Below are 23,840 nucleotides of genomic sequence, written 5' to 3'. Positions count from 1 at the left end.
TAGGTGAGTCAAGAATGTCACTTCCTGGCAGGTACTGGAAACTTTAAAATATTTGGGGGGACCTCAAGAAGAAGAATTCACCCAAATCTACAGGTATTACAGGCAAATCTGACACAAGTATTTGGCTTGGCTTCTGGCCTCAGGACACTATTAGAAGTTCAATCTGGGGGGCTTGGGTGGCTCACTCAGTTAAGCTTCTGCCTTTGGCTCAGGACGTGATCTCAGGATCCTGAGATCAAGCCCTACATCCGGCTCCCTGCTCACCAGGGAGTCTGCTTCTCCCTCACTCTCCCTCTGCTCTGTCAAATAAAAATCTTAAAAAAAAATTAAATTTCAATCTAGAGAATCCTTATGAAAAGTTCTAGAAAAGCAAGTTTTAAAGAATTTATATAGTCAATCACTATTCCTGCTGAGCTTATGTAAATAATTAGGCCAAGGTTGTTAAAATTGGACTTGTTTTTCAAATGATTTAGTCTCAATTTGCTATCTTTAGAAATGAGGGCGACTTTAGGAAGAAAAATTGTTTCAATAACACACCTTCGTCGGTGTGAAGTTCTAGTCCTGATTATCTTTGAGTGTTTGCCTGTGCTAGACAGTTTGAGTTAAACATCAGAGAAATTGTCACAGTAGCTGACGTATAGACAGGCCTCATGCTTCTCTGTGGGGATAATAACAAGACCACGTGGGCATATGATTAATTGAACAGCGGGACAATGGGATGGATTCCCCAACAATTATGAAACTCAACTATCACCTTGACCAGTTCTCTGTGGTTGGGATGGCAAAACTGTTCCTTCAAAGCTGGAGCATACCCCATTCCATGGTGTTAACAATGGACTTGTGGAGACAGTGCATGGCCTAACTTTCCTTATGGTAGGATTGGATGATGCACTTGGGGATGCCCTTATTTCCTGGAACAGGCCCCCTCCCACTTGCCATGATTCCTCTTCATTAAGGCATTCTTAAGGCTAGGCTTCCAGCAAAGAAGGCTTCTTGATTTCCTTATCCCCTTAGCTCTATCTGTCCCAGGAGCTGTCTCTAGTGAACTAAAATTCCAAGTAGAGGCGTTAGCCAAGCATACAATGCCACCGTTTGGCGACCCTGTCACTCACAAACTCAGAAGGCGGCTCTCTAAAACCAAATGGTTCTTACAGATACTGACTGCAGCTCAAGGAGGACCTGTGCTTGCATTGAGTATTTGTGCATATGTCCCGAATTACTAAAAAATGTAGCTGATGTCACGAAAGAGTTAAACACATCATCACCATAGATGCTCCAGCTCTAGACCTTTTAGCAATTGGCTAAATGTAACTCCTCCTAAATGGAAATATACCCTCTTGCGCATTGCTCTATTTCTTGTTCTCCTTGTCTTTGGTTGTTTGAATTTAGGCAACTGTCAAGCAGGAGCTCTCTGTATTCAATACTAGCTTGGAGATGCCCTTAGTAGAAATGCCAGAAACAAGACCCCACCCCCCACTCAGTAAAAGTCTTTTCTCCAAGATCCTTCTGTGGTCCCCAATTAGGAGGAAGTAGCTCCAGAAGAGGAGCTTCTCCTTTAATCCCAGATATGGACAGAAGAAACTGAAAGTGCGGAATGGTTGGCTCCCGACCAGTCCAGCCACACTGTACCCTTTGAGCTCTAGCAAGCACCCTTGGCCCCCGTGAGTAATCTTTACCTGTACACCATGCGTTCTTTTTTAAAAGATTGTATTTATTTATTTGAGAGAGTGCGAGCGAGAGCGCCCCAGCAGGGATCAGGACAGAGGGGACAGGGAGCCCGATGCCCACCTCGTCCCAGGACCCTGGGATCGCAACCGGGGGAAGGCAGACGCTTAACCGACCGAGCCCCCCAGGCGCCCACCCGCACGGAGCCGACACCGCGAGCCATCCCCCCAGCACAGCTTCGGAGCGCGGCGCTAACGTGGCTGGCCGGTACCGTCGATCTGCGCCTGGTCCCGAAACGCGAGGGCCGCTGCCCGCCCGTAGCGATCAACGGCCCTGAACTCCTGTAAACACGCCGAGCCAGGCCCGACGCCGGAGCGGGCCTTCTTCCCGGGGTCGCGCTCGGGTCCGGGCGCCTCGCCCTCCGCGGCCAGTGTGGAAAGAGCGCGCGGGACGGCGCCGCAGAACCGGCGGCTTCCGGCCCCTCCCCGGGCCCCGGCTCGCGCCTCCCCGGCCCGCCGGCTCGCGCAGTCCCGCCCGCGGGGCGCCCTCGGCGGGCGATCCGTCTGGGGCAGAGCGACGCCGCCGCGCCGCGTTGGAGGCCGCGTTGGAGAAGCGCGATCCGGCCCCCGCGCAGCCAGCGCCCACCCGCCGCGGCCCCGGCCCGGACCTGCGGGGGACGCCGCCCGCCGCTCCTAGCCTTTCCGCCCAGGGCCGCGGCCGCGGCGGAAGTGCCCCGCGCCCGCACGACGCATGGCCGCCGCCCCAGCGGGCGCCGCCTGCCGAGGCCGAGGCTGGAACGGGCGGAAGTGACATCATCAGCGCGCGCCAGAAGTTCGTCAGGGTCGGGAAGGGTCGCCGTGGCGGGCGCCTGGGCCGCCCGCGGCTCAGCTTCGTTTCCGCGGGCCTGCGGCGGTCTGTGCGGGGGCTCAGGTAACGGCCGCTCTAGCTGCCGCTCGGCCGGGGGATTCGCGCAGGGGCGACCGCGCAGCGAGCGCCCGGGGCGGGGGCGGGGGGACGCAGAGCGGGCCGCAGGCCGCGGGGGGAGGGGACGTTCCTCGGGCTCGAGCCGCCGCCGCTCCGGCCTCTACCGGCCGCCCGCCCGGCCCGGCCCGCTGCCCCGGTGCCCTCAGCGGCGGGCCTCGGGGGCGGCGCCCGTCGTCGGAGCGCGGGGCTCCGGGAGGCCCGGGCCGAGCAGCGCCGCACAGCCTGCGGCCGGAGCGCCGGTGGAGCCCGGCCGGTGCCCGCCTGCCCGGCCGCCCGCAGGAGCGCCGCGGGCCTCGGGCGCCGGAGAGCCCGAGGGGAGGCAGCAGCCCGGGCCTTCGCAGGCCTAGCGGCGCGGCTCCCGAGTCCGGACGTGTCGCCGGGCGCCCGACCGACGTGCGCCCACGCCGGGAGCCGCGAGGCTCGAGGCTCCCCCGTCGGCGACCGTGCGTGCGTCAGCCTGCGGGAAGGGAGCGCGTCCCGCACGCGGCTGCGTGTCTGAGGGGTAAGTGGGCGCTGCGGGGGCCGCCGTGAGCGGGCACGGAGGGCCGCGCGCGTGCTCCGGCCGGAAAGGCGTGCGGTCGGCGCGGCGAGCGCCCGGCTCCGGGCAGCCCGGCGGCGCGCGTTCCCCGCGCGGAGGGTCGCGATGCCGGGCCGGGTCCGGGGCCTCGGCGACCGGGGACGTCTCTTGCGCGTCTGCTCTCGGGTCTCGGCCTCCGCGGAGCGTCGCCTGCGGGCAGTTGGGTCCGCCCAGACTGGCCCGGCCCGCGGCGAAGGGCACCTTTTCACGCGCACGTGCGAGCCCCCGCACCGCTCTCGCCGTGTGACCCGGGGTCGCGCTCGGAGCCCGCGCGTCGCGCCCACGCCGGCCGTGCGGGTCCTGAGCTTGGGTCTCGCGGGCCGCGCGCTCTGGAGTCCTGTGGCCCTGCGGGGATCTTTGGCCTGAAAGTCGGATGCGTGAGTTCCTGCTCAGCGGCCCGCCGGACGCAGTGGCGCGGTCGAGCTTTGCGAAGACGCCGGGCTTCAGAGCGCCGGGCAGGGTGCCCGGGTCTGCGGGCGCGCGCTGCCTCGGTGCCGCGCTGTCCGCGGGCGCGTGGCGAAGTGGCTGCGCTGCGTGGGCCCCTCCGGTGCGGGAATGTCCGTCTGGCCGCGGGGATTTGCCTGCCTCCGGACTGAGCGTGATGCTGACGGCCGTGCCCTTACCGTGCTCGTATTGTAGCACTGCGGGTGTAGGACAGCAGTTTTAAAAATATGATTTTCTTGAATCTGACATTTTCGGAAGTGGCTGTTCCCTTTTTTCTTTTCTCTCTCTCTCTCTCTTTTTCAGTGATGGGTATGTGGGATATATAGTCTTTGGGTCCTTTGTCCTCTCAAAGTGATTGTCTCGTTCTGTCATTCATTCAGGAAATATCTGAGTGCTCGGTTTGTACCAACACATGCTTGGTGTGTCTTTGATATGTAACATGTAACTTTGAGACCAGCAAGTTTTATATGTGACAATATCTTGTTAGATAATAATGTTTAAACTGAAATAATAATAGCTAACATTTATCCTGTGCTTACTATGTGATAACTAGATGCTGCTTTTAAAAAAAAAAATTTCATTTATTGACAGAGATCACATCTAGGCAGAGGGTGGGGGGAAGCAGGCTCCCCGCTGAGCAGAGAACCCCATGCGGGGCTGGATCCCAGAACCCTGAGCTCAAGACCAGAGTTGAAGGCAGAGGCTTCACCCTCTGAGCCCCCCAGGCGCCCCTGGGTGGTGCTGGTGATGTGTTCATCAGCCAGTCCTGTTTGATGCTATCAGTTCTCATAGCAAGTTAACGATCCATCTGAACTAGACTCAACAAAAGGTAGTCGCTTGGTTTTTTTTGTCTAAAAGAAATAAAAAATGTGCCGCTAGTAAAGAGACAACGAGTTAAGGAAAACTAGAGAGAGCACAGTTTGTATTTATGGGTTTTGAAGAGCTCAAGTTACTACGTGTATAAAAACATGTTTTATTTATTTTGGGGTCTGTACAGCTTCTATTACAGTGTTCTATTAAATTAGTAGATCAATAAACGGTTAAAATGTATTGGATCCAATTCAGTATTTATTGAACTTAACACCCAAGACATTGTGGAGAATATAACATGTCTAATAGCACTGATACAGTCCTCAGTAAATATTTCTACTCAGATATGACAGTTTGCTTAGGAATTTGTTTTCCCTGGATATCTTTTCCCTAAAGATATTTAACATCAATTATGACACCTTAATCTTGAACAGTCGTATTTAAACATGTAATAAAACAATTTTTGTTCTATTGATAGTTCTACATACCATCACAGTAAACATAGAAAAAAATAACATTTCAGCATTATAAGGTTAGAAAAAATATGGCATACTAGGTTCTTTGTTTTTTTCTAGTTTTGTGTAATTGTGAAACTGGTTTATGAGACTGTACAGCTTGCCTGTATTCTTACATTAAACTTTGAACTTTTTTCAAAGCAGACTGTTTGTTGATGTACATGAAGATAATGCAAGCAGTTGAGGAAGTTGCTAAGAAGCGTGGACTGGGGATGCTCTAGGAAAAGACTGAATGCCGAGGCGCGTTCCAGTGCAGAGGTACTTGATTTTCCCAGAAGAAGGTGAACATCATGGATCAGAACAACAGTCTGCCGCCTTATGCTCAGGGCCTGGCCTCCCCTCAGGTAATACAGCGGGGGGGCGGGGTGGGGGGAGTAGATGGGGTAGAATCCGCATTATTAGAGCCCTTGTAAAAAGGAAGGAAGGAATTTAACCATTTATTGTTGAAAATGGATTTATATGGTTTTATGTTTCTCTTACTTTCTTGAGAAGTTCTATTAGGCTTTGAGTAGGCATGGCAGTATTTAATTTGGGGAGTTAAAATATGTATCTGTCTATAAGTCTTAATCTTTCTGTAAACATTTTTGAAATGTTGATTATCAGGTCTTTGATTTTGAAAGTCACCAGGTTATATTCTGGTTTATCTTTCCCTTTTATGCTTACGTTTCCAAATAACATCTACTTTTTTTTGTTTGTTTGTTTTAAGATTTTATTTATTTGAGAGAGAGAGGTATGGGGAGGGAGAGGAGGAGGATCTCCAGCAGACTCTGCACTGAGCGCAGAGCCCTGTGCTGGGCTCGATCCCATGACCCTGAGATCATGACCTGAGCCGAAACCAAGAGGTGGCTGCTTAACTGACTGAGCTCACACCCAGGTGCCCCCAAAACGTTACATGTTTTTAAAAAGTAGATACGTTATTTGTGGGTGCTGGGTGGCTCAGTTGGTGGTGGGTCTGACTCTTGGTTTCAGCTCAGGTCCTGATCTCATGGGTTATGGGATGGAGCCCTATATTGGACTCTGGGCTTGGTGTGGAGTCTGCTTGGGATCTGCGCTCCCTCTTCCTCTACCCCTCCTACTTATGCTTTCTAATAAATAAAAAAAAAAATCTAAAGAAAAATGCAGTCTATAAGTCAGAGAAAGACAATTATCATATGATCTCACTCATATGTGGAATTTAAGAAACAAAACAGAGGGTCATAGGGGAAGGGAGGGAAAAATAAAATAAGATGATATCAGAGAGGGAGACAAGCCAAGAGATTCTTAACTCTAGGAAACACAGGGTTGCTAGAGGGGAGGTGGTGGAGGCATTAAGGAGGCACGTGATGTAATGAGCGCTGTATGTTGTAGGCAGCGCTGAGTCACTGAACTCTGCCTCCAGAACTAATAATACACTATGTGTTCATTCACTGAATTTACATAAAAGATTTTTAAATAAAAAATTAACCTTAGATATGATTTTCATGAAATGGAAACATCTATTTTAAGTGTTTTGATAATTGTGTATGCAAAATACGCATCTGATCTGCTGATTCACAGCTAAAGAGAGTTTTGCCTAGAGTTTCATACAAATGGAATTATATCAGGATGTACTTTTGTGTGTGTCTGTTTTCTTTGTCCAATATAATGTCCGTATGTCTGCAGATTCCTTTTCATTGCCAAATAGTACTCGGTTGTGTGGATGTACCACCTTTTGTGTATCCGTTCTCCAGTTGCTGACATTCGGGGGGCTTCTAGGTCAGGCTTTTATCAGTAAAGTTGCTGTAAACATTTGTGAACAGGCTTTGTGTGTACTGTTTCTGTCTCTCTTGGGTAAACACTTAGGAGGGGGATTGCTAGGTCATATGGTAAAGTGTATGTTTCACTTTACAAGAAAGTGTCAGACCATGATACCAGCAGCGTGTGAGACTTCTGGTCATTCCACATCCTCACTGACACCCGAGGCCTTAACTTTTCACCATTCTGGTGGTAGTATTTCTTCGTGATTTCAGTTTGTATTTTCCTGATGGCTGACAGTCTTGAGCATCTTCTCAAGTGCTTATTGGCCCGTGACACGCCTTCATTTGTAGCATGTGTCCTCACCCTTTGCCCGTCTGTTCATTGGATTGCTCGTCTTCTATCGAAGTGTGATTGCTCTTCCTGTGTTGTGGGCACGGGTTCTTTCTCGGGTAGGTATTGTAGAGGTTTTCCCTCAGTCTGTGGTGTGGCTTACTTGCTAATTTTCTTAGTGATGTCTTTCAGAGAGTAGAAGCTATTACTTTTTTTTCTGAAGTCCATTTACGTGTATGTCTGTGGTCCATTCTGTGTTCATTTGTATATGTGATGTAAAGAGGCAGATCTTTTTTTTTTTTTTTTAAGATTTTATTTATTTATTTGACAGACAGAGATCACAAGCAGGCAGAGAGGCAGGCAGAGAGAGAGAGAGGAGGAAGCAGGCTCCCCGCCGAGCAGAGAGCCCGATGCGGGGCTCGATCCCAGGACCCTGAGATCACGACCTGAGCCGAAGGCAGCGGCTTAACCCACTGAGCCACCCAGGTGCCCCAAAGAGGCAGATCTTTAAAAAACCTTAATCTTTTCAAAGTAACAGAACCTGAATATTTTCTTGCCAGTATTTTCTAGACCTAAGAGTTAGATGCAGCAGAATAATGTCTGTACTTAGGGCTGCGGTATACGTTCGTTCTTCCTTCCACTCTGCTGGTTAAACGATTCACCGTAAATATCTTAGACAGTTTTGGTTTGTGTGTTCTGCCGGATAAAGTGGTAGAAGTGGGAAAGGGTTAGGCTGTCTTTCGGATCTTGCCCCCATGTGAGAATCTAATGAAGACTATGGATCCCTTCTTGCCAAAATACTGGGTATAGTTTTAAGAGGTCCATGAAGTCACAAGCTCTGCAGGCCCCGTGGGCTCCATGGATTTCGGTGTCTGGTTAGTGCTTTGGACTGGATCTCAGGAGAACGTAGCTGCGATTGTGGCTTCTCCACTAGGGAGATCTGTGGTCTCAGGAAAGTCATTTAGCTTTGTCTCCTGGTGTCAGTTCTCTTTTCCTTAATGTGGGAAGAACAGCATCTGTTTTTCCCCTTTCCCAGAGTTAATAAATGTAACAGTGTCTGCAAAAGTTAAGCATTTGGAAAAATAAATTGATATTGTTCTATTAGAACAATATCTAACAGAACAATACAGTATTGGATTTTCTTGATTTAAACTTCTTGGAGAGCAAATGACCCACGTTTTTGTAGAGTATTCTGATAATTGTCATTATTGTTGTTAACACGTCAGTGTTTTCTTTGTGCCTGTCATTGTGTTGAATTAGTTAAGAGGCATCTCTAGGGTAAGCCTATAATAATCATTCAAACTTGGACAGATCCCTTGAAAGTGAACAGGGAACTAGCCAGGCAGTATACTAGGGTAGCAGTTTAAACACAGATGGGGAGTCACTCTAGTTGTTTGCTTTATTCTCTCTGTCGGTATTAGAACATTATCCTGTGGATATGCCTGAAGGGCTAAGCAACTTCCTCAAGTTTTCACATGTAGTAAGTCGCAGGGTTGGATTTCACACCTGGGTTTGATCCCAGATACTAAGCTTTTACCTACTGCGTTATGATGAAGAGGAAAGAGATATGTATGAGAACAGCAAATGCCTTTTTACTAAGGCATCATAATCCCACTGATACTCGAAGGCATCTGCCCTCCTACATCTCCCCTCCTCCTCTACTGCACACGTGCCGGGAACACCCATTCCCAGCTGGCCTGACTGTACTGTTCTCCTGATTTTCCACAGGGTGCCATGACTCCTGGAATCCCTATCTTCAGTCCGATGATGCCTTACGGCACAGGACTGACTCCACAGCCTATCCAGAACACCAACAGCCTTTCCCTCTTGGAGGAGCAGCAAAGGCAGCAGCAGCAGCAGCAGGCCCAGCAGCAGGCCCAGCAGCAGCAGCAGCAGGCCCAGCAGCAGCAGCAGCAGGCAGTGGCGGCGGTTCAGCAGTCCACCTCCCAGCAGGCCACCCCGGGGGCCTCGGGCCAGACACCACAGCTCTTCCACTCACAGACTCTTACCACTGCACCCTTGCCGGGCACCACTCCACTGTATCCCTCCCCCATGACCCCCATGACCCCCATTACCCCTGCCACACCCGCCTCTGAGAGTTCGGGGATCGTGCCGCAGCTGCAGTGAGTACTCTCTGTGTTGTGTCTTCTCCCTTGCCCTAGAAGGCTCCCTCGACTGGGTGCTGCTGTTCCTTGTTTTCGGGTGGATGAGCTTGTGGAAGGATGTAGCGCCAGTGGTAATCGTATGCTAACGATTAAGAATACATGTGCTCGTATGCTAACGATTAATCAATACATATTAATCGATCGTATGCTAACGGTTAAGAATACATGCGCTCTCTCTCATGAGAAAGGGATGCTAAGCTGCCTTAGAGAGTCAGGCCCTTCAGTAAAAGACTTGCATGACATCTTCAGACGTTTATGATTTTGGGCCAGATACACAAGCTACCCAGTTGTTACAGGCATTGCCCTGCAGCTGATCTGGTGAATCAAGCCTTGTGTAGTGTCCTTCCCTTGTCAGGTTTTCAGTTTCTGGGAAGGGAAGATGAGTGACTTAGTTTTTGTTAGTTCATGGTGATCCATGATTGTCTTCATTAGTTATTATGAGGGCTGCATATAACGCTTTGGAGAGCTGTGTCCTTTCCATGAGCTGAGGATGTCTTTTCTTGTCCTGAATGGACTTTGCTACATAAATGAAATGGGTTCTTTATGTAACCGAATTGGGTGTGGGGTAGGTGGGAGTAGGAAAAAAAATTATGAAAAACATACAGATATTCTCATGTGTCTGTCAATGAGAAGTACATAGCCTTTGGTTTTGGAAAACTTACTGCCGAATTGAGGGTCATTTGCAATAGCTACATCATCTAGTTTTCTTGTAAGCCATCTCTGGTCATTTTTAGAGCTAAGTAATATTTACTTATGGATCCTGTTATCCAAATCTTGCCTCGGGTGTTTGACCTGACATAGTTTTAAAAATCAGACACTTTGCATTTTACTGATTTAGAGAGATAATCACTTGTGAATTCACCTTTGTCAACACCACTTCCTGTTGTCTTGCATACTTGTTTGGGTCTTGTGGGCACTTTTGCACCTCTTGTTTAAATCAAATTATGACTAGTTGTGATGGGGGTATTTGTTTCTTGCCGGCACCTTAAACTTTCTGATACTCTACAGAGCATCTAGTCAGACACATTCCTGAGTTTCCATATCAACTAAGAGCCCTTCTGGGTGGGAATCCAATGGTCTCTAAATCTTAGAGGCTTATGAAGAGTTGGGGTAAATAATTAATATTTAAGAATATGTTTTTAAGGGGGGCCTGGCTGGCTCAGTTGGAAGAACATGTGACTCTTGATCTCAGGGTTGTGAGTTTGAGCCCGTGTTGGGTATAGAGAATATTGAAATAAATAAACTTAGAAAAGAAAAGAAAGGGTTCTGGGGGGAGGGTAAAGCAGGAGAAAAGCCCTGGACCACACGGACCACACGGACCACAGGCTTTGGGGAATTCTCTCAGACACTTAAAGAAGAACTAACACTAACCCTTCTCAAACTTTTCCAAAAAAATTGAGGAGGGAATGCTTCCTAACTCATTCAGTGAATCCAGCACTGTGCTGACACCAAAGCAAAAGACACTGTAAAAAAAAAAAATGTAAGATCTGTATCTCCATGATCATTGATGGAGAAGTCCTCAACAAAATGCGAGGAAACATCATTAAGCAGCGTATTATACACCATGAGCAAGTGGGATTTTTATTCTTAGAATTCAAGGGTGGGTCAGCACACAAAAATCAACCAGTGTAATACGCCAGAACAATGAAATGAAGAAAAGTGATCATCTCAGTTGATGCAGAAAAAGAACGGACAAAATCCAACATCCTTTCATGATAAGAACAGTCAACAAAATAGGAAAAGATGGAAACTATCTTAATAAAATCCATATGTAAAAAGTCACAGCAAGCCTAATACTCAATGTTGAAAGACTTAATGCTTTTCTTGTAAGATCAGGAATAAGGCACTTACATTTAGCAGATTACTGGAAGTTCTAGTTGGAGGAGTCCTAAGAAATGCACGGCATTCAGAGTAGAAAGGAAGGAGTCAAGTTATCTCTTTGCAGATGTTACGATCTTACACATAGAAAATCATAAAGATTCCACAAAAAAGTATTCGATTTAATAAGTGAATTTATTGAGAAAAGTGGCAAGCTACAAAGTTAACACTCAAGAGTCAGTTGCATTTCTGTACACAGTGAACAATATAAAAAGGAAATTAAGCAATTCCATGAACAACGTGATCAAAAAGAAGGAAATACTCAGGGATTAGATTAACCAAGGATGTGAAAGACCTATGATGAGAACTGTAAAACATTGCTGAATTAAGAAGACCTGAATAAGTGGGAAGACATCTCATGTTCATAGATTGGAAGATTTTATATTGTCAAAAGCTTAATATTACCCAAAATAATCTATGTATTCTGTGCTATCCCTATCAAAATCCCAGTGATATTTTTTGCAAAATAGAAAAACTTAGGCTGAAATTCATATGGAATCCCAAGGGACCCTGAATAACCAAAACAATGCTGAAAAAGAAGTACAGCCTGGGACACTGACACTTCCTGATTTCAGAACTTACTACAAAGTTACAGTGATCAAAACAGCAAGGTATTGGCATAGACACAGACATTTAGACCAATGCGGTAGAACAGAGAACCCAGAAATAACTCTTGCATATATGGTCAAATGATTTTTGTCAAGGGTACCAAGACTGTTCAATAGAGAAGATAGTCTTTGCAACAAATGGTGCTGGGACAACTGGATATCCACATGCACAAGAATGAAGTTGGGCCCTTAACTAACACCACATTCAGAAACTATGGCGACAACCTCCCCATAAGAACATGCCTGTCATGAAGGACCTCCTTTACCCGACCCCAGAAGAGCAGAGGAAGTACAAGAAGAAGCGCCTGGTGCAGAGCCCCAGCTCCTACTTCATGGCCGTGAAGTACCTGGGATGCTACGAAATCACCACTGTCTTTAGTCACCATAAATGGTAGCTTTGTGTGTCAACTGCTCCACTGTCCTCTGTCAGCCCACAGGAGGAAAAAGCCTGCCTTTTAGGTGGAAGCAGCTCTAAAAGCACCATGAATCAAGATGACAGGATTTTGGATATAAAAAACAAAAAAATTAAAAGTAGATCAAAGACTTCAGTGTAAGACTCAGAACAGTAAAACTCTGCAGGAAACGTAGGACAAAGGCTTCATGACATTGGATGTGGCAGTATTTTCTTTGATGTGACTCCAAAGGCACAGATAACAGAAAAAAATAGAGAAATTGGACTGCATGAAAATTTTGAACACCTGTGTATCCAAAGACACTGTTCACAGAATAAAAATGCAAACCACAAAGTGGGAGAAAATGCTTGCAAATTGTGTATCTGATAAATGATGATTATCCAGATATTTAGAGAACTAAAAACCGAACAACAAAAAAACAAAGAGCCTGATTGCAAAATGGGCAAAGGGCTGGAATAGACATTTCTCCAAAGAAAATTCGTGAATGGCCAATAAGCACATGAAAGGGTGCTCGAGGTCGCTAAACATTGTTTATGTAAATGCATATCAAAACTGCAGTGAAATACCACCTCCTACCCATTAGGATGGCTACTGTCAAAAACAATATAGCAAGTGTTGGGCATACAGAGAAGTTTGACCCTTATGCACTGGTTTTGGTTAAAAAAAAAAGAAAAAAGAAGAATACATGTAGCAATCGTATGACTTAATTTGTGGTAGATGCCCCACTACCTACTTGATTCCATTTGTAAGGAGAGAAATGCCAAAGGTAGGTGTGTATAAAGTTGATTGGAAGCAAACAGATGATGTAGAAATGAAAACATTCATTGGATTGATCATTCTGATTGCTCTTAACAATTGTGTATTAAGGTACCCAGCTGTCCTCTTATCCAACCAAATTGTGAGCCATCAGGTTTTCAGAGTATTGCATTTTGACAGGACAGGAAAGGAATCAAAAGCAGCAATGAGCTAGAAACAACTGGAGGTGTATTTGCCGTCTGGAATCAGTATTCACAGGATGGTGATGTTCCTCCTCAGCGCAAGATGGTTTAAGGGCAATTAGTTTTATTCGAAGGGTTTATCAGGGCTTCGTTCAGAAGGCTAAGGCATGGCTCTAGGGATAGATGAGCACAAATCCTGACTCACCTGGCACAAGTAGCCCCATTTAAGCCTCTGCGTCTTCCCCTGAAAATGTGATATTAATAGTTACTACTTCATAGTGCATTGTAAGTATTAAATGGGTAACTATGTAAGATGCTGACCATGGTGTGTGGTAAACAATAAATGTCAACAGTTTAAAGAAATAGATTTAATATAATTAAATTTGTTCTAGTAAAAGAATCAAATTTCTAGATAATTATCTAACATCTCAACCTATAAAAGTTAAATAAATGATCATGTTTTCTTTTCAAATTTCTTGCAGAAATATTGTATCCACCGTGAATCTTGGCTGTAAGCTTGACCTAAAGACCATTGCACTTCGTGCCCGAAATGCTGAATATAATCCCAAGGTCAGGGTGATTTAATGTATTTTAAACTGTAATAATACAGGAATTTACTGTTAAAGGTCCCTAAACCAAAATGTTTGTGTCATACCTACATTTGTTGGTACCAACAAAATGAGGAATTATAGCAAAATGCATATATATATATTTTTTTTATTGAAGAGTCACCATGTGAGAGACCCTAGAGTAATAGCAGTCTACATGTTAAACTACTAAAATTTATTTCCCCGTTATGATGGGGATCCTGTGACATTAAAGAACAAAGTCTGTAGTGTGACTGCATCGATGTTCTGAAATCTGTGTAGAGTGGAGTCTACTTCAAAGTGAGCCTGTTGGAGAATGGGGGAGGGCATTTGGGTGAAACAGGGTGGCCAGAAGTTAATAATTTTCAGAATTGGATGGTAAGTACAAGGGGGTTTATTATATTTTTCTAAAATTTGTATAACTTTTAAACTTTCTATAGTAAAAAGATTGTGGGATAACATACCTATAAGAATTTGTTGTTAAGGTAGCAGCCTGAGTACATGGTAAGACTCTGCATTAGTAGATAAGCTGTTTTTTTTTGCTGTTGTTTTGTTTTTTAATAATACAGGGGCGTCTGGTGGCTCAGTGGGTTAAAGCCTCTGCCTTCGGCTCAGGTCATGATCTCAGGGTCCTGGGATCAAGCCCCACATCGGGCTCTCTGCTCAGCAGGGAGCCTGCTTCTTTCTTTCTCTCTGCCTGCCTCTCTGCCTACTTGTGATCTCTCTGTCAAATAAATAAAAAAATAAAATCTTAAAAATAAATAGTGCATATTTGCATTCACAGACGAGTGGACATTCTTTGAGGACCAGAGCAGACAGGTGAGGTGTTTGAATGTAGAAGATGATCCGATGGAGGGCTTCCAGGACAGGGCCCAGCAGAAGACTGTTCCCTAAAGTTGAGAACATTTATTATTAGCATGCTATTTACTTTCTTACCTGGGGAGCTGATACTAAATTTATTTTGTCAAACAAAGAATAAGGTTTTATATAAGAAAAAGAAAAGTAGGCAGAAAGAAAAACTTGAGAATTAAACTGAATTATCTGTGACTGGCCGGCTGGGTAATGGGTGTCATTGTGTGGTTTGTGCCTCTCATTTTTGCCGGGTCAGCACCGTTTTCTTTCCTGATGTCTCCCATGTTCCCGCTTTGGTTAAATTCCCAGTCGGGGTTGCCCATGAGGGTTTTACTCTTTGTCTCATGTTGCATTATTTGAATGTTACCTTGAAAAGAGGGGCCAAGTGGCAGCCTTTTAGCACCTGGATACTCGACAGTGGAAGAGTCGTGAAGAGTAAGAAGCATCTTAAGTGTCCTAAGAAATAAATGGAACTCACTTCATATATCCAGGTTTTGTTTTGTTTTAGTTTTAGTTTTCTGATGCCTAACTGAAGAATTAACTCCCAGGAATCAGTTGGGTCAGTTTTAGGAATGAAGTCTTTTCATCTCAAGTGATTGATTGTTCTGTTCTGCGTCCCCCCTGCCCACCCCCCATATTTGTCCACTTACTAGCAATTGTACCAGTACTGCTTGGCTGGCCGGTAGATAGTTGAGGACAGTGTTATGAGCCAGCTCTGTTTTAGCCCGTGAATTTGTGATCGTTGGGGGAGGGGTTTCGTTTGTTGTCTGAGCCACAATCCGGGAACTCCGCAGTCAGGGTAGAAATTTCATACACAAAGTGAAATCCTGTTCTCATACCGTTTTGGACACAGCACAGAATGATGAAAACCAAGGGGAAGAAGTGAGAGAAAGGAAAGGCAGTAAATCTACAAAGTCTGTTGTGCTGTCCTTGATTCAAGAGAAGTCTTGGGAGGAAGCTGTATTTTCGGGAGGCATCACTTTCTGGAGGCCTTTTAGTAGATTTGGGGTTAGTGTTCAGGCAGAACCCACAGCCATTTGGATTCTCAGTACACGCAAACTGGGGCAGGAATCCGTGCTTCTGATCCTGATGCTTGAGAATAATGTTTCAGGGAGGAGAGCCTGAAACGCTTTCATCTAGGCAGTTTGGAGCCGACTTCCCCGATGTCTCTTTCGTGTCTCCGTCTGCTCCCTGTACGTCATGTAGAGATGTGTGCAGTGACGTTTCCTCTGGAAGTGTAGCTCACCCATAAGCGGGTACGTGACTCTGTATATGACATTGGTTTGACCAGTAGAGGTTTCCCGTGCTATCCAGAAGTTTGCGTTAAGTCACTTTGCTTTTATGAAAGATGGACCTTAGTACCTGTTGTTGCTAACAGAAAGACATCCGAGGAGAATTTTTGTTTTTACAGAATGGTAATTGTCTCCTCACTTTCCTCCATTTCAGCTTTTAGCTGAAGTAACCAAGTGTTGTTGCTTACAGATGCAAGGAGAATTAGAAGGTAGATGACCAAGAAATGTCTTGCTGTCTCTCTGTCCGAGCACGATATATATTTGTTCTATAATTGTTTAAAATGGTAAACATGTATTTCAACATTGTCCTTCCGCCAAGAAATTGAATCGTTGTTATATCGAATATTAAAAAAAGTAAATACCAAATAAAAACTTTATTGGCCAGTGTTTTTATCTTTATCTTAAGAGATTATCTAAATATTAAAATTTTTATAAGTATTTGTCCAAGAGCCCAGGGTAACTAACATCTGGAAGTAACTGTTTATCCATTGTGCCAAGCCTGTAGCATTAAAATAATTAATCATTTATCATTTTATTTACTTTGAATGTGTAATTTTACAGTTTTATAGTCTCCAGTGAATTGATACTGTTTGATCGAAAAAACCAGTAGAGGGAATTTAAGAAGTGCTAAATGATGAGGCCTTTCCTGGGACTTGTATAAATTAGAATATAGTGCTAGTATGATGGTGAAATCTGAGGGGGGACCACAGTTTGTTGTTGTTGTTGTTTGAAGATTTTATTTATTTATTTGTCAGAGAGAGATCACAAGTTGGCAGAGAGGCAGGGGTGGGCAGGAAGCAGGCTCCCCGCTGAGTAGAGAGCAGGACTCGATCCCAGGACCCTGAGATGACCTGAACCAAAGGCAGAGGCTTAACCCACTGAGCCACCCAGGCGCCCCAGGGGACCACAGTTTTAAACTAAAATTGCTAAAGCCGTCTAATTTGTTGAAGAGTCATCTTGATTAGAAATGAATTTCTCTTTACCGGATATTAAAATTTTTAGTTATTTGAAAGCTATTTTTTGCTTTTTATCAATTAAGCTAGTATTGGAGGCAATTAATTCAATCCATGGCTGAAACATGTTCCCCTTGAGTTATAATGTTAGCAATAAAAACATTGTTAAAGCTTAAAAAGTAGAAATTAAAGATAGAAACTTTGATTTTTTTCTTAATTTGGTATTTTGTAAGTGTTGATTCTTTAATACTGTTTCTAAAAGCCAGTTGGAAACATAAGGTCATTTCAGTACCTCTTGGTATGTTTGTAATCTGATTTACTCCCATGCTGGAGGTAGAGAAGGTTTGTCAGTCTATCTGCCCAAAAAATCATTAATAAAACAGAAGTCACAATTCTACAAGCTGGCAAATACAAGGTAGGAAGAGGTACTGGTATTTATTAAGGATGTAATAAGTAAAACATTTTGCAAATATTACTTCTTTTCTTTAACTCGGGGTGCAGAGTGAACGGGAGAGAACAATCCCCAGGCAGGCTCCGCGCCCCGCCCGAAGCCCGACTCGGGGCTCTATCCCACAACCCCCGAGATTACTGCCTGAGCTGAAACTGAGAGCTGGTTGCTTTACTGCCTGTGTCACAGGCACCCCACAAATGCTGCTACTTGTTGCGATGCCTGTGAAAGAATGTGCAGACCTGGGCTCGCCTTCATCCTGCTCCCTGTGCAAAAAGCATGCGTGATGCTGTGAGGGAAGCCTGTGTGGGAACATGTGTCGCACCTTACGAGAACTCCGTATGTGACTCTGTATGTGTGTCATTGTTCTTCTAAAGGAAATCAGCAGTTGGCCTTATTGACGGTTGTCTCTGACCCTTTTAGCGATTTGCTGCTGTAATCATGAGAATAAGAGAGCCCCGAACCACTGCACTGATATTCAGTTCTGGGAAGATGGTGTGCACAGGAGCCAAGAGGTAGGGTTAAGGAGTTCATTCTCCTGGTCATATGTTACCATGATTATCCAGTTGCATTTTATGTATATTTGATAAAATGTAACATCTAAGCTATGGCTAAGGATTCCTGTATGTGAAAAATTTTATATATAGCACAGATTCATCCCCAAGTGAAAAAAAAAAAACTGGTCAGGAACCACAGAATCTCAGAGCTGATGGTGTGAGGGAGTCCAGATGGGCTGGGTCCTGGCAGCGGGACAGCCCCGTGTGCGTTGGCCACAGAGCCCTGCTGCCCCTTGTTATAGGCCGTCTGCCTCCACCCAGGAGGGTGGGGTTGTGCAGGTCTTAACGAGTGTCCCCTTTCCAGACAAGGGGTGTTGCCTGTGCTCTGCACCTGTTCAGAGTGAGCCTGTCTGTGAAGGTTAACGCTTCGGGCCTTGACTCTAAGGCTTGCGGAGCCGACGCCGTGTAACTGAGGGAGGAGTAGATACATCAGCGTCGTAAAGCTTCAACAAACGGAGGAAACTAAACTTCTGAAATAAAAGATAATTCCTATGCCTTGGAGTTGTCCACACACAGAGCGGACTGTGGATGCCTTTGCTTATTTGATGAAGGGAAGGCCGTTGTTGTGGACGTTGTGGTTCCTGGTCTCTGAGTCTTCAGAAGGCAAGATGCGGGTCCATCCGTGGCTTTCACAGAAGTCTTCAGTTAGGAGACTTGTTTCCCCTGAATGGAGCATTGAAAACTTCTGGTTTATCAGTCAGTTCTAGGCAGTTTTTCTTTCCCAGACAGGCTTTTCATGTGCACTGTTCAGCCCTCTTTATCCCTTTGCTACATGCTGAATAGTGTGTGTCTAGTTTATTTTAGTGAAATAGGAAGCTGCAAATAAATTTATTTTCCTCCAGAAAAAAAACAAAGCATTGCATATATGTGTGCTGAATTTTTGTCATTCCTGTGGCCCTGCACTTGAGGGTCTTTTGCTCACGATGGTGTTATTGCTTTTATTTTGCTTTTCTTGTGTAAGCTCTGCACTACTAAGCCATAGTTTTGTCCAACTGATGAGTAATAAGAATGGATAGTGAGAGGTTTGACATAAAAGAGGATAGAATTAGTGTATGCATTCGTCACGTACAAATTGCATCGGAGATGAGGATTTCCTGTCAAAATGAAGTTGTTAATTTTCATCTCAGGGTTGTGGGGTAAAATACAGGAATACTCATGATAGTGGTGGAGATATGATGCTCTACTTGTATGAAACCTGGGTATATCAGTAATATGGAGTAAGCCTGCAATTTTCTGTCAAGGACACAGGAGTACTTTATAATAAAATAGTTCATGTCTTCTGTTATTTTCTCTTCCTCTTAACGGAGGGTGCCGTTTTTCAGTTTTTTAAAAAATAAGCTTTTCTAGTTTCGCCTTTTTATAAGTTATTCATGTAAGTAATTATTTTTTGTGGCTTTGACTATGACTATCTCACTTTTTCCTTTCCCTAGTGAAGAACAGTCCAGACTGGCAGCGAGGAAATATGCCAGAGTTGTACAGAAGTTAGGTTTTCCAGCCAAGTTCTTGGACTTCAAGATTCAGAACATGGTGGGGAGCTGTGATGTGAAGTTCCCTATAAGGTTAGAAGGCCTTGTGCTGACCCACCAGCAGTTTAGCAGGTGAGTCTGAAATGTACTGCCTGTGGCAACAGTTCGTTTGTAATCTGTGTAAACACGGTTCATGATAAAACATGCAAAACAGACAGTATGTAAGCGCGGATGATGTAGTGACCAATGTATTTAATGTTGAGGTTTCTTCCTTATGTCTCGGAAAATGTAGTATTCCTACCATTCTCCTGCTTCCCGCTTCACTTACTAACATCGATTATTCTCCTTGACTGGGATGAACTTGATTCCCTGTTATTTTACTGCTCAATCCATGCATTTTAAATGCATTAATTAAATCTATAACCTCTTCTGTCAATTTTTATCCCCAGGTTTTTTTTTTATTTCTTCTGCTGAACATTATATGAGCTCTGCCAGCAAAGTGTAAACTTGAGTGAAATGAACATCTTTGCTCTTATTTTCCCTGCCACTTACAAGGCCACTGCCCACCTTTCCAGCCTCTCTGCTCCCTGCGCCCCTCAGACTTGCCCTGCCCCTCTTGGACAAAGGCTTTTGTTTTTCAGTTTTATACCTGGCACCCTCCTGTTGCACTTCCCACCTAGGAAGCGTCTCACATTTCAGATGTCCTCCCAAGTGTACCTTCCTCAGGGAAGCCTGTTCTGCATTTCCCACTAGGTTAATCACACATATTATAACTGGTTGAGGCTGCTGGGGTTCGAATCAGACATGCCACTCATGACCCTTGATAAGGTAAGACACTGCAGAGCATACACCTGAGGGTCTCATGTTCACTTACATCAGAAGATCCAGACTCGTTAGAGATCGGTCTTCACGTGCTGACGACAGATGGCCTTTACTGACCTTAAGTTCTCTCTCTTTGGGTTCACCTCCCAGTGAGTTTGTGGCTTAGTCAGTATTTTCCCTGTCGGTCCCCATTTTGCCCCAGAGCATGGACAGCTTTTCGTTTCTAAACTGTTTCTTGCCATTTTCCTCCTAGTTACGAGCCAGAGTTATTTCCTGGTTTAATCTACAGGATGATCAAACCCAGAATTGTTCTTCTTATTTTTGTTTCTGGAAAAGTTGTATTAACAGGTAAGTTGTAACAGAAAAGTAGTGTCTGAAGGTTTGAAAGAATTTCAAGAGCAGCATTTTCTCAGTGCTGAGAAGTAGTTTCACAGATTGGGGACAGGTGGCTAGCAAGCGGTACAGACAGATGCCTTTGCCCCTTCGTTCTCCTCCACCCTAACAGTCTGACGAGAAACGTATCTACCAAGGCAAGGGAGAGCAGGGAAAGGGGACCACAGAAGACCTTTAGTAGGCAGAGCAGGGAAGGTGGCCGTTCCCTCCGTCAAGAGATGACATTTTAAGTTGGAAACCCTCCAGAAGAACTTTGAGATTCATCAGCAGTGCCATTTGGAGACAACAGGCGAAGGTTCAGAAGAGTTTGCTTGAAGGCAGCAGGCGGGAGAATAATGTTTGGTCCTTCCTTCTGCACGCCTGGGTCACGAGCTGCTCAGGTCATGTGCCGATGCAGGGACTGACACTGGTCACATGGGAGCTGCTGGGGGAAGCTGCAGCCATCCAGGGCACAGTTCTTAACAGTTTTAAAAATCCATTTTAGGAAAACAATACTTTAAAAACAAAAACAGCTTTGTGACAAGGGGTTCCCTCATTAATGTTTTAATGTCTGTGTCTAACTGGTAAGGGAGAGAATTGTGCTTGCAGTTTTTTTTTTTTTTTTTTTTTTTAAAGATTTTATTTATTTATCAGAGAGAGAGATGGGGAGAGAGCGAGCATAGGCAGACAGAATGGCAGGCAGAGGCAGAGGGAGAAGCAGGCTCCCCGCTGAGCAAGGAGCCTGATGTGGGACTCGATCCCAGGACGCTGGGATCATGACCTGAGCCGAAGGCAGCTGCTTAACCAACTGAGCCACTCAGGCGTCCCGTGTGCTTGCAGTTTTAAAGTAATTTAGCTCTTTAATGTGTTAAGAAAAGCTTTTTCTGACTCTCTTCTCCAACCTGTCTTCATAGGTGCTAAAGTCAGAGCGGAAATTTATGAAGCATTTGAAAATATCTACCCTATTCTAAAGGGTTTCAGGAAGACGACATAATGGCTGTTCTGTACTCCTGCCTCTGCACCTACTTGTTTTTAAAACAAATCAGTTTTGGTACATGTAAATGGTGGTGTTGCGGACGGCCCCGACTTGGTAAGATGCTGTTCTGTGGGTTGCAGCACCCCATGAAGCTTTCCAGCACGCGTTCCCGGCGGGGTTGCCGAGAAGCGGTCTCACTTCTGCAGAGAGAACGCCGCAGCGTTATGTAAGTTGCTCGTACTGTGCTGCTGTTTGGGCAGCGCTGCCCGTTTATTTATATTTAGATTTTAAACACATACTGCTGTCAGCAAGTTGGTTTGAGGTACAAAACTTCAAGTGTTAAAAAAGCCACCACTTCTACAATTGATTGGACTTTTTCTTTTGTTTAATTTCCTCCCCATAAACCACAGTTTTTATATTTCTACCAGAAAAGTAAAAATCTTTTTTAAAAGTGTTGTTTTTCTAATTCGTGACTCCTAGGGGTTGTTTTTGTGCCAGACACATTCCGCCTTCTCAGTATTGCAGGCCAGAGGAGCCGTGGTAACGAGCACGGACGGCTGTGCGCATTTTTCTTCCTTCAGAGTACTCTGTACAATAAATGCTGTTTATAAAAGTGTTAGATTGATGTCATAAATGATACCTTGTAAGATTCGTGTGATCATACTGTTAAAGTTGTATTTTAGATATAATTGCCTTGAAACCATTTCAGTGTGTGCTTGCTTGTTTGTTTCAATCAACATTTCATTGTATGTCCAGTGATCATGGATGAGCTACCTGGAAATTTAAGATTACTCACGAAACATGGGTTTATTATGTTCCATATATCGAGCCCTCCTGTTTCCCAGAGACATTCATTGCCTGTAATTCTCACAAAACCTGTAATTCGGTTTTGTCCTCTTTCTCCGGTGAGCAAACGCTGGCCTCAGCTGTGGTATTTGCCCCTCGGCCAGAGTCCTTCAGTATGAAAGCTGGGCTGTGTGTACAGCCTGGCGAGGGGTTTGTTTTTCTCATGAATATTACCTGGAAATTTGTAAGTTCTTGGGTTTTATTGTTTGGGTTAACTCGTCAAAGTATACTTTCAAGCAGTTCAGAGGCAGGCAATCAGAAAGGAAGAGTTTCCTTCTCTCCTTTTGCTTAGTTCCCCAGGTATCTCCCAAAACCCCTTCTGTGCAGATTCTTTCCTTTCGGTCCGTGTTTAGATCTTACTAAAGCACTTGTTGTTTCATAGCTTTGCTGTTTTTCAGTCCGTATGTCGTGGAGTCTGATAGCATCACAGATGTACAGCACCCTCGCCTACGCACCTTTACGTATTCACCTGTTTCCTTCCGTATCGGCGGTGTGAGCATCCTAAACAGTGCGGTAGGAAGCACCCTTGCATGCCTGTTTGTGGTTCAGAGCAGACATTTCTGTAGTGAACATGCCTAGAGGAGAGCCGCTGCCGTCTGTCAATCCAATATCCTCTCCTTCTACGCAAGAAAGAAGTATTTTTCCACATATAGGTCTTCTCTCAGGTTCTTTAGTCAGGTTTTGTAATTTTTTCATAGAGGGCTTCTGTATTTCATAAAAGTTAATTCCTAAGTATTCTCTGGCCCTGTTATGTAATTTTTTATTACATTTCGATTCTTGTTGACATATTTCTTATTCCCAATCACTTTACTGAATTCTGAAGCTTTTCCCTGTGAAACAGCACACACAGACCTAACAGAACAAGCATTTAGCATAGCGTGTCACTCAGTAGACTGCAGCCACCACTCAGAACCTTGCCTGTGTCCCAGGGGCCCCTCCTGTTCCGGTCCAGCCACAACACACCCCCCCCCCCCGCCGCCCACCAATAACCATTAATCTTGAATTTTAAAGTTATTACCTAAAATTACTAATATGGGGTAATCTTCCATTTAAAAAAAATGGAAGTGTTTCTGTTTTATTTCTTATAGTCCCGTTCCCTATCTTTTCCTTTATTTTTTTTTTTAAGATTTTACTTATTTGACAGAGAGAGAGAGATGACAAGTAGGCAGAGAGCTCTCCCGCGGAGCAGAGAGCCCGATGCGGGGTTTGATCCCAGGACCCTGAGATAATGACCTGAGCCGAAGGCAGAGGCCTATTAACCCACTGAGCCACCCAGGCACCCTTCCCTATCTTTTCCTTAATATGTACAGCCAAATTTACAGCTGGTAGTTTCTTACAGTATGTGTTTTGCTATTTTCAAACATGTGGTGTAGTTCAGCACGTTCCTGTGTTCGATTTCCTGCAGATGAGCGGCTGCCTCCAGAGGCTTGGTCCCTCTGTAAAGACTATGCAAGTGGCATGCTCTGTTAGGAATCCAGTGCCCGGTTGTCTGTCTTCTCATCAATCTGTGAATTGGTTAGCGGTTGCAAATGATGAGATTCTACTTATTCTCCAGTTGCTCATGGAATACTTTTTATAAAGTGATACATTTCACATAGCAGGATAAATGATTGCTTCTTTCCGTTT

At 45.1% G+C, this 23,840-nt stretch overlaps 1 protein-coding gene across 2 annotated transcripts; it reads left to right on the top strand.

Annotated features, from left to right (window-relative positions):
- The first annotated feature begins 2,489 nt into the window (after nt 1-2,489).
- On the top strand, nt 2,490-22,071 carry LOC101672089 (TATA-box binding protein). 2 transcript variants are annotated; one of them, XM_045079956.1, is made up of 8 exons: nt 2,490-2,595; nt 5,140-5,339; nt 8,770-9,164; nt 13,526-13,613; nt 17,599-17,690; nt 19,163-19,330; nt 20,274-20,368; nt 21,307-22,071. In XM_045079956.1, the coding sequence occupies exons 2-8, from the start codon at nt 5,286-5,288 to the stop codon at nt 21,384-21,386; spliced, it is 972 nt and encodes a 323-aa protein (XP_044935891.1). In that variant the 5' UTR covers nt 2,490-2,595; nt 5,140-5,285; the 3' UTR covers nt 21,387-22,071. The 2 variants fall into 2 exon arrangements, with proteins under 2 accessions (XP_044935891.1, XP_044935892.1); XM_045079957.1 differs by having other exon boundaries at nt 2,497-2,595; nt 5,137-5,339.
- The last annotated feature ends 1,769 nt before the right edge of the window (nt 22,072-23,840 follow it).

Source organism: Mustela putorius, unplaced genomic scaffold, assembly GCF_011764305.1.
Source record: "Mustela putorius furo isolate JIRA1106 unplaced genomic scaffold, ASM1176430v1.1 tig00000450_pilon_pilon_pilon, whole genome shotgun sequence".
Classification (NCBI taxonomy): domain Eukaryota; kingdom Metazoa; phylum Chordata; class Mammalia; order Carnivora; family Mustelidae; genus Mustela; species Mustela putorius.
This window is presented reverse-complemented; position numbering and strand designations above follow the sequence as displayed.

Coding starts and splice junctions, on each gene's coding strand:
- LOC101672089 (XM_045079956.1), top strand. CDS start 5,286: ATGGATCAGAACAACAGTCTGCCGCCTTATGCTCAGGGCCTGGCCTCC. Junction 13,614..17,598: donor ATGCTGAATATAATCCCAAG/GTCAGGGTGATT, acceptor TGACCCTTTTAG/CGATTTGCTGCTGTAATCAT. Junction 20,369..21,306: donor TGGAAAAGTTGTATTAACAG/GTAAGTTGTAAC, acceptor CTGTCTTCATAG/GTGCTAAAGTCAGAGCGGAA.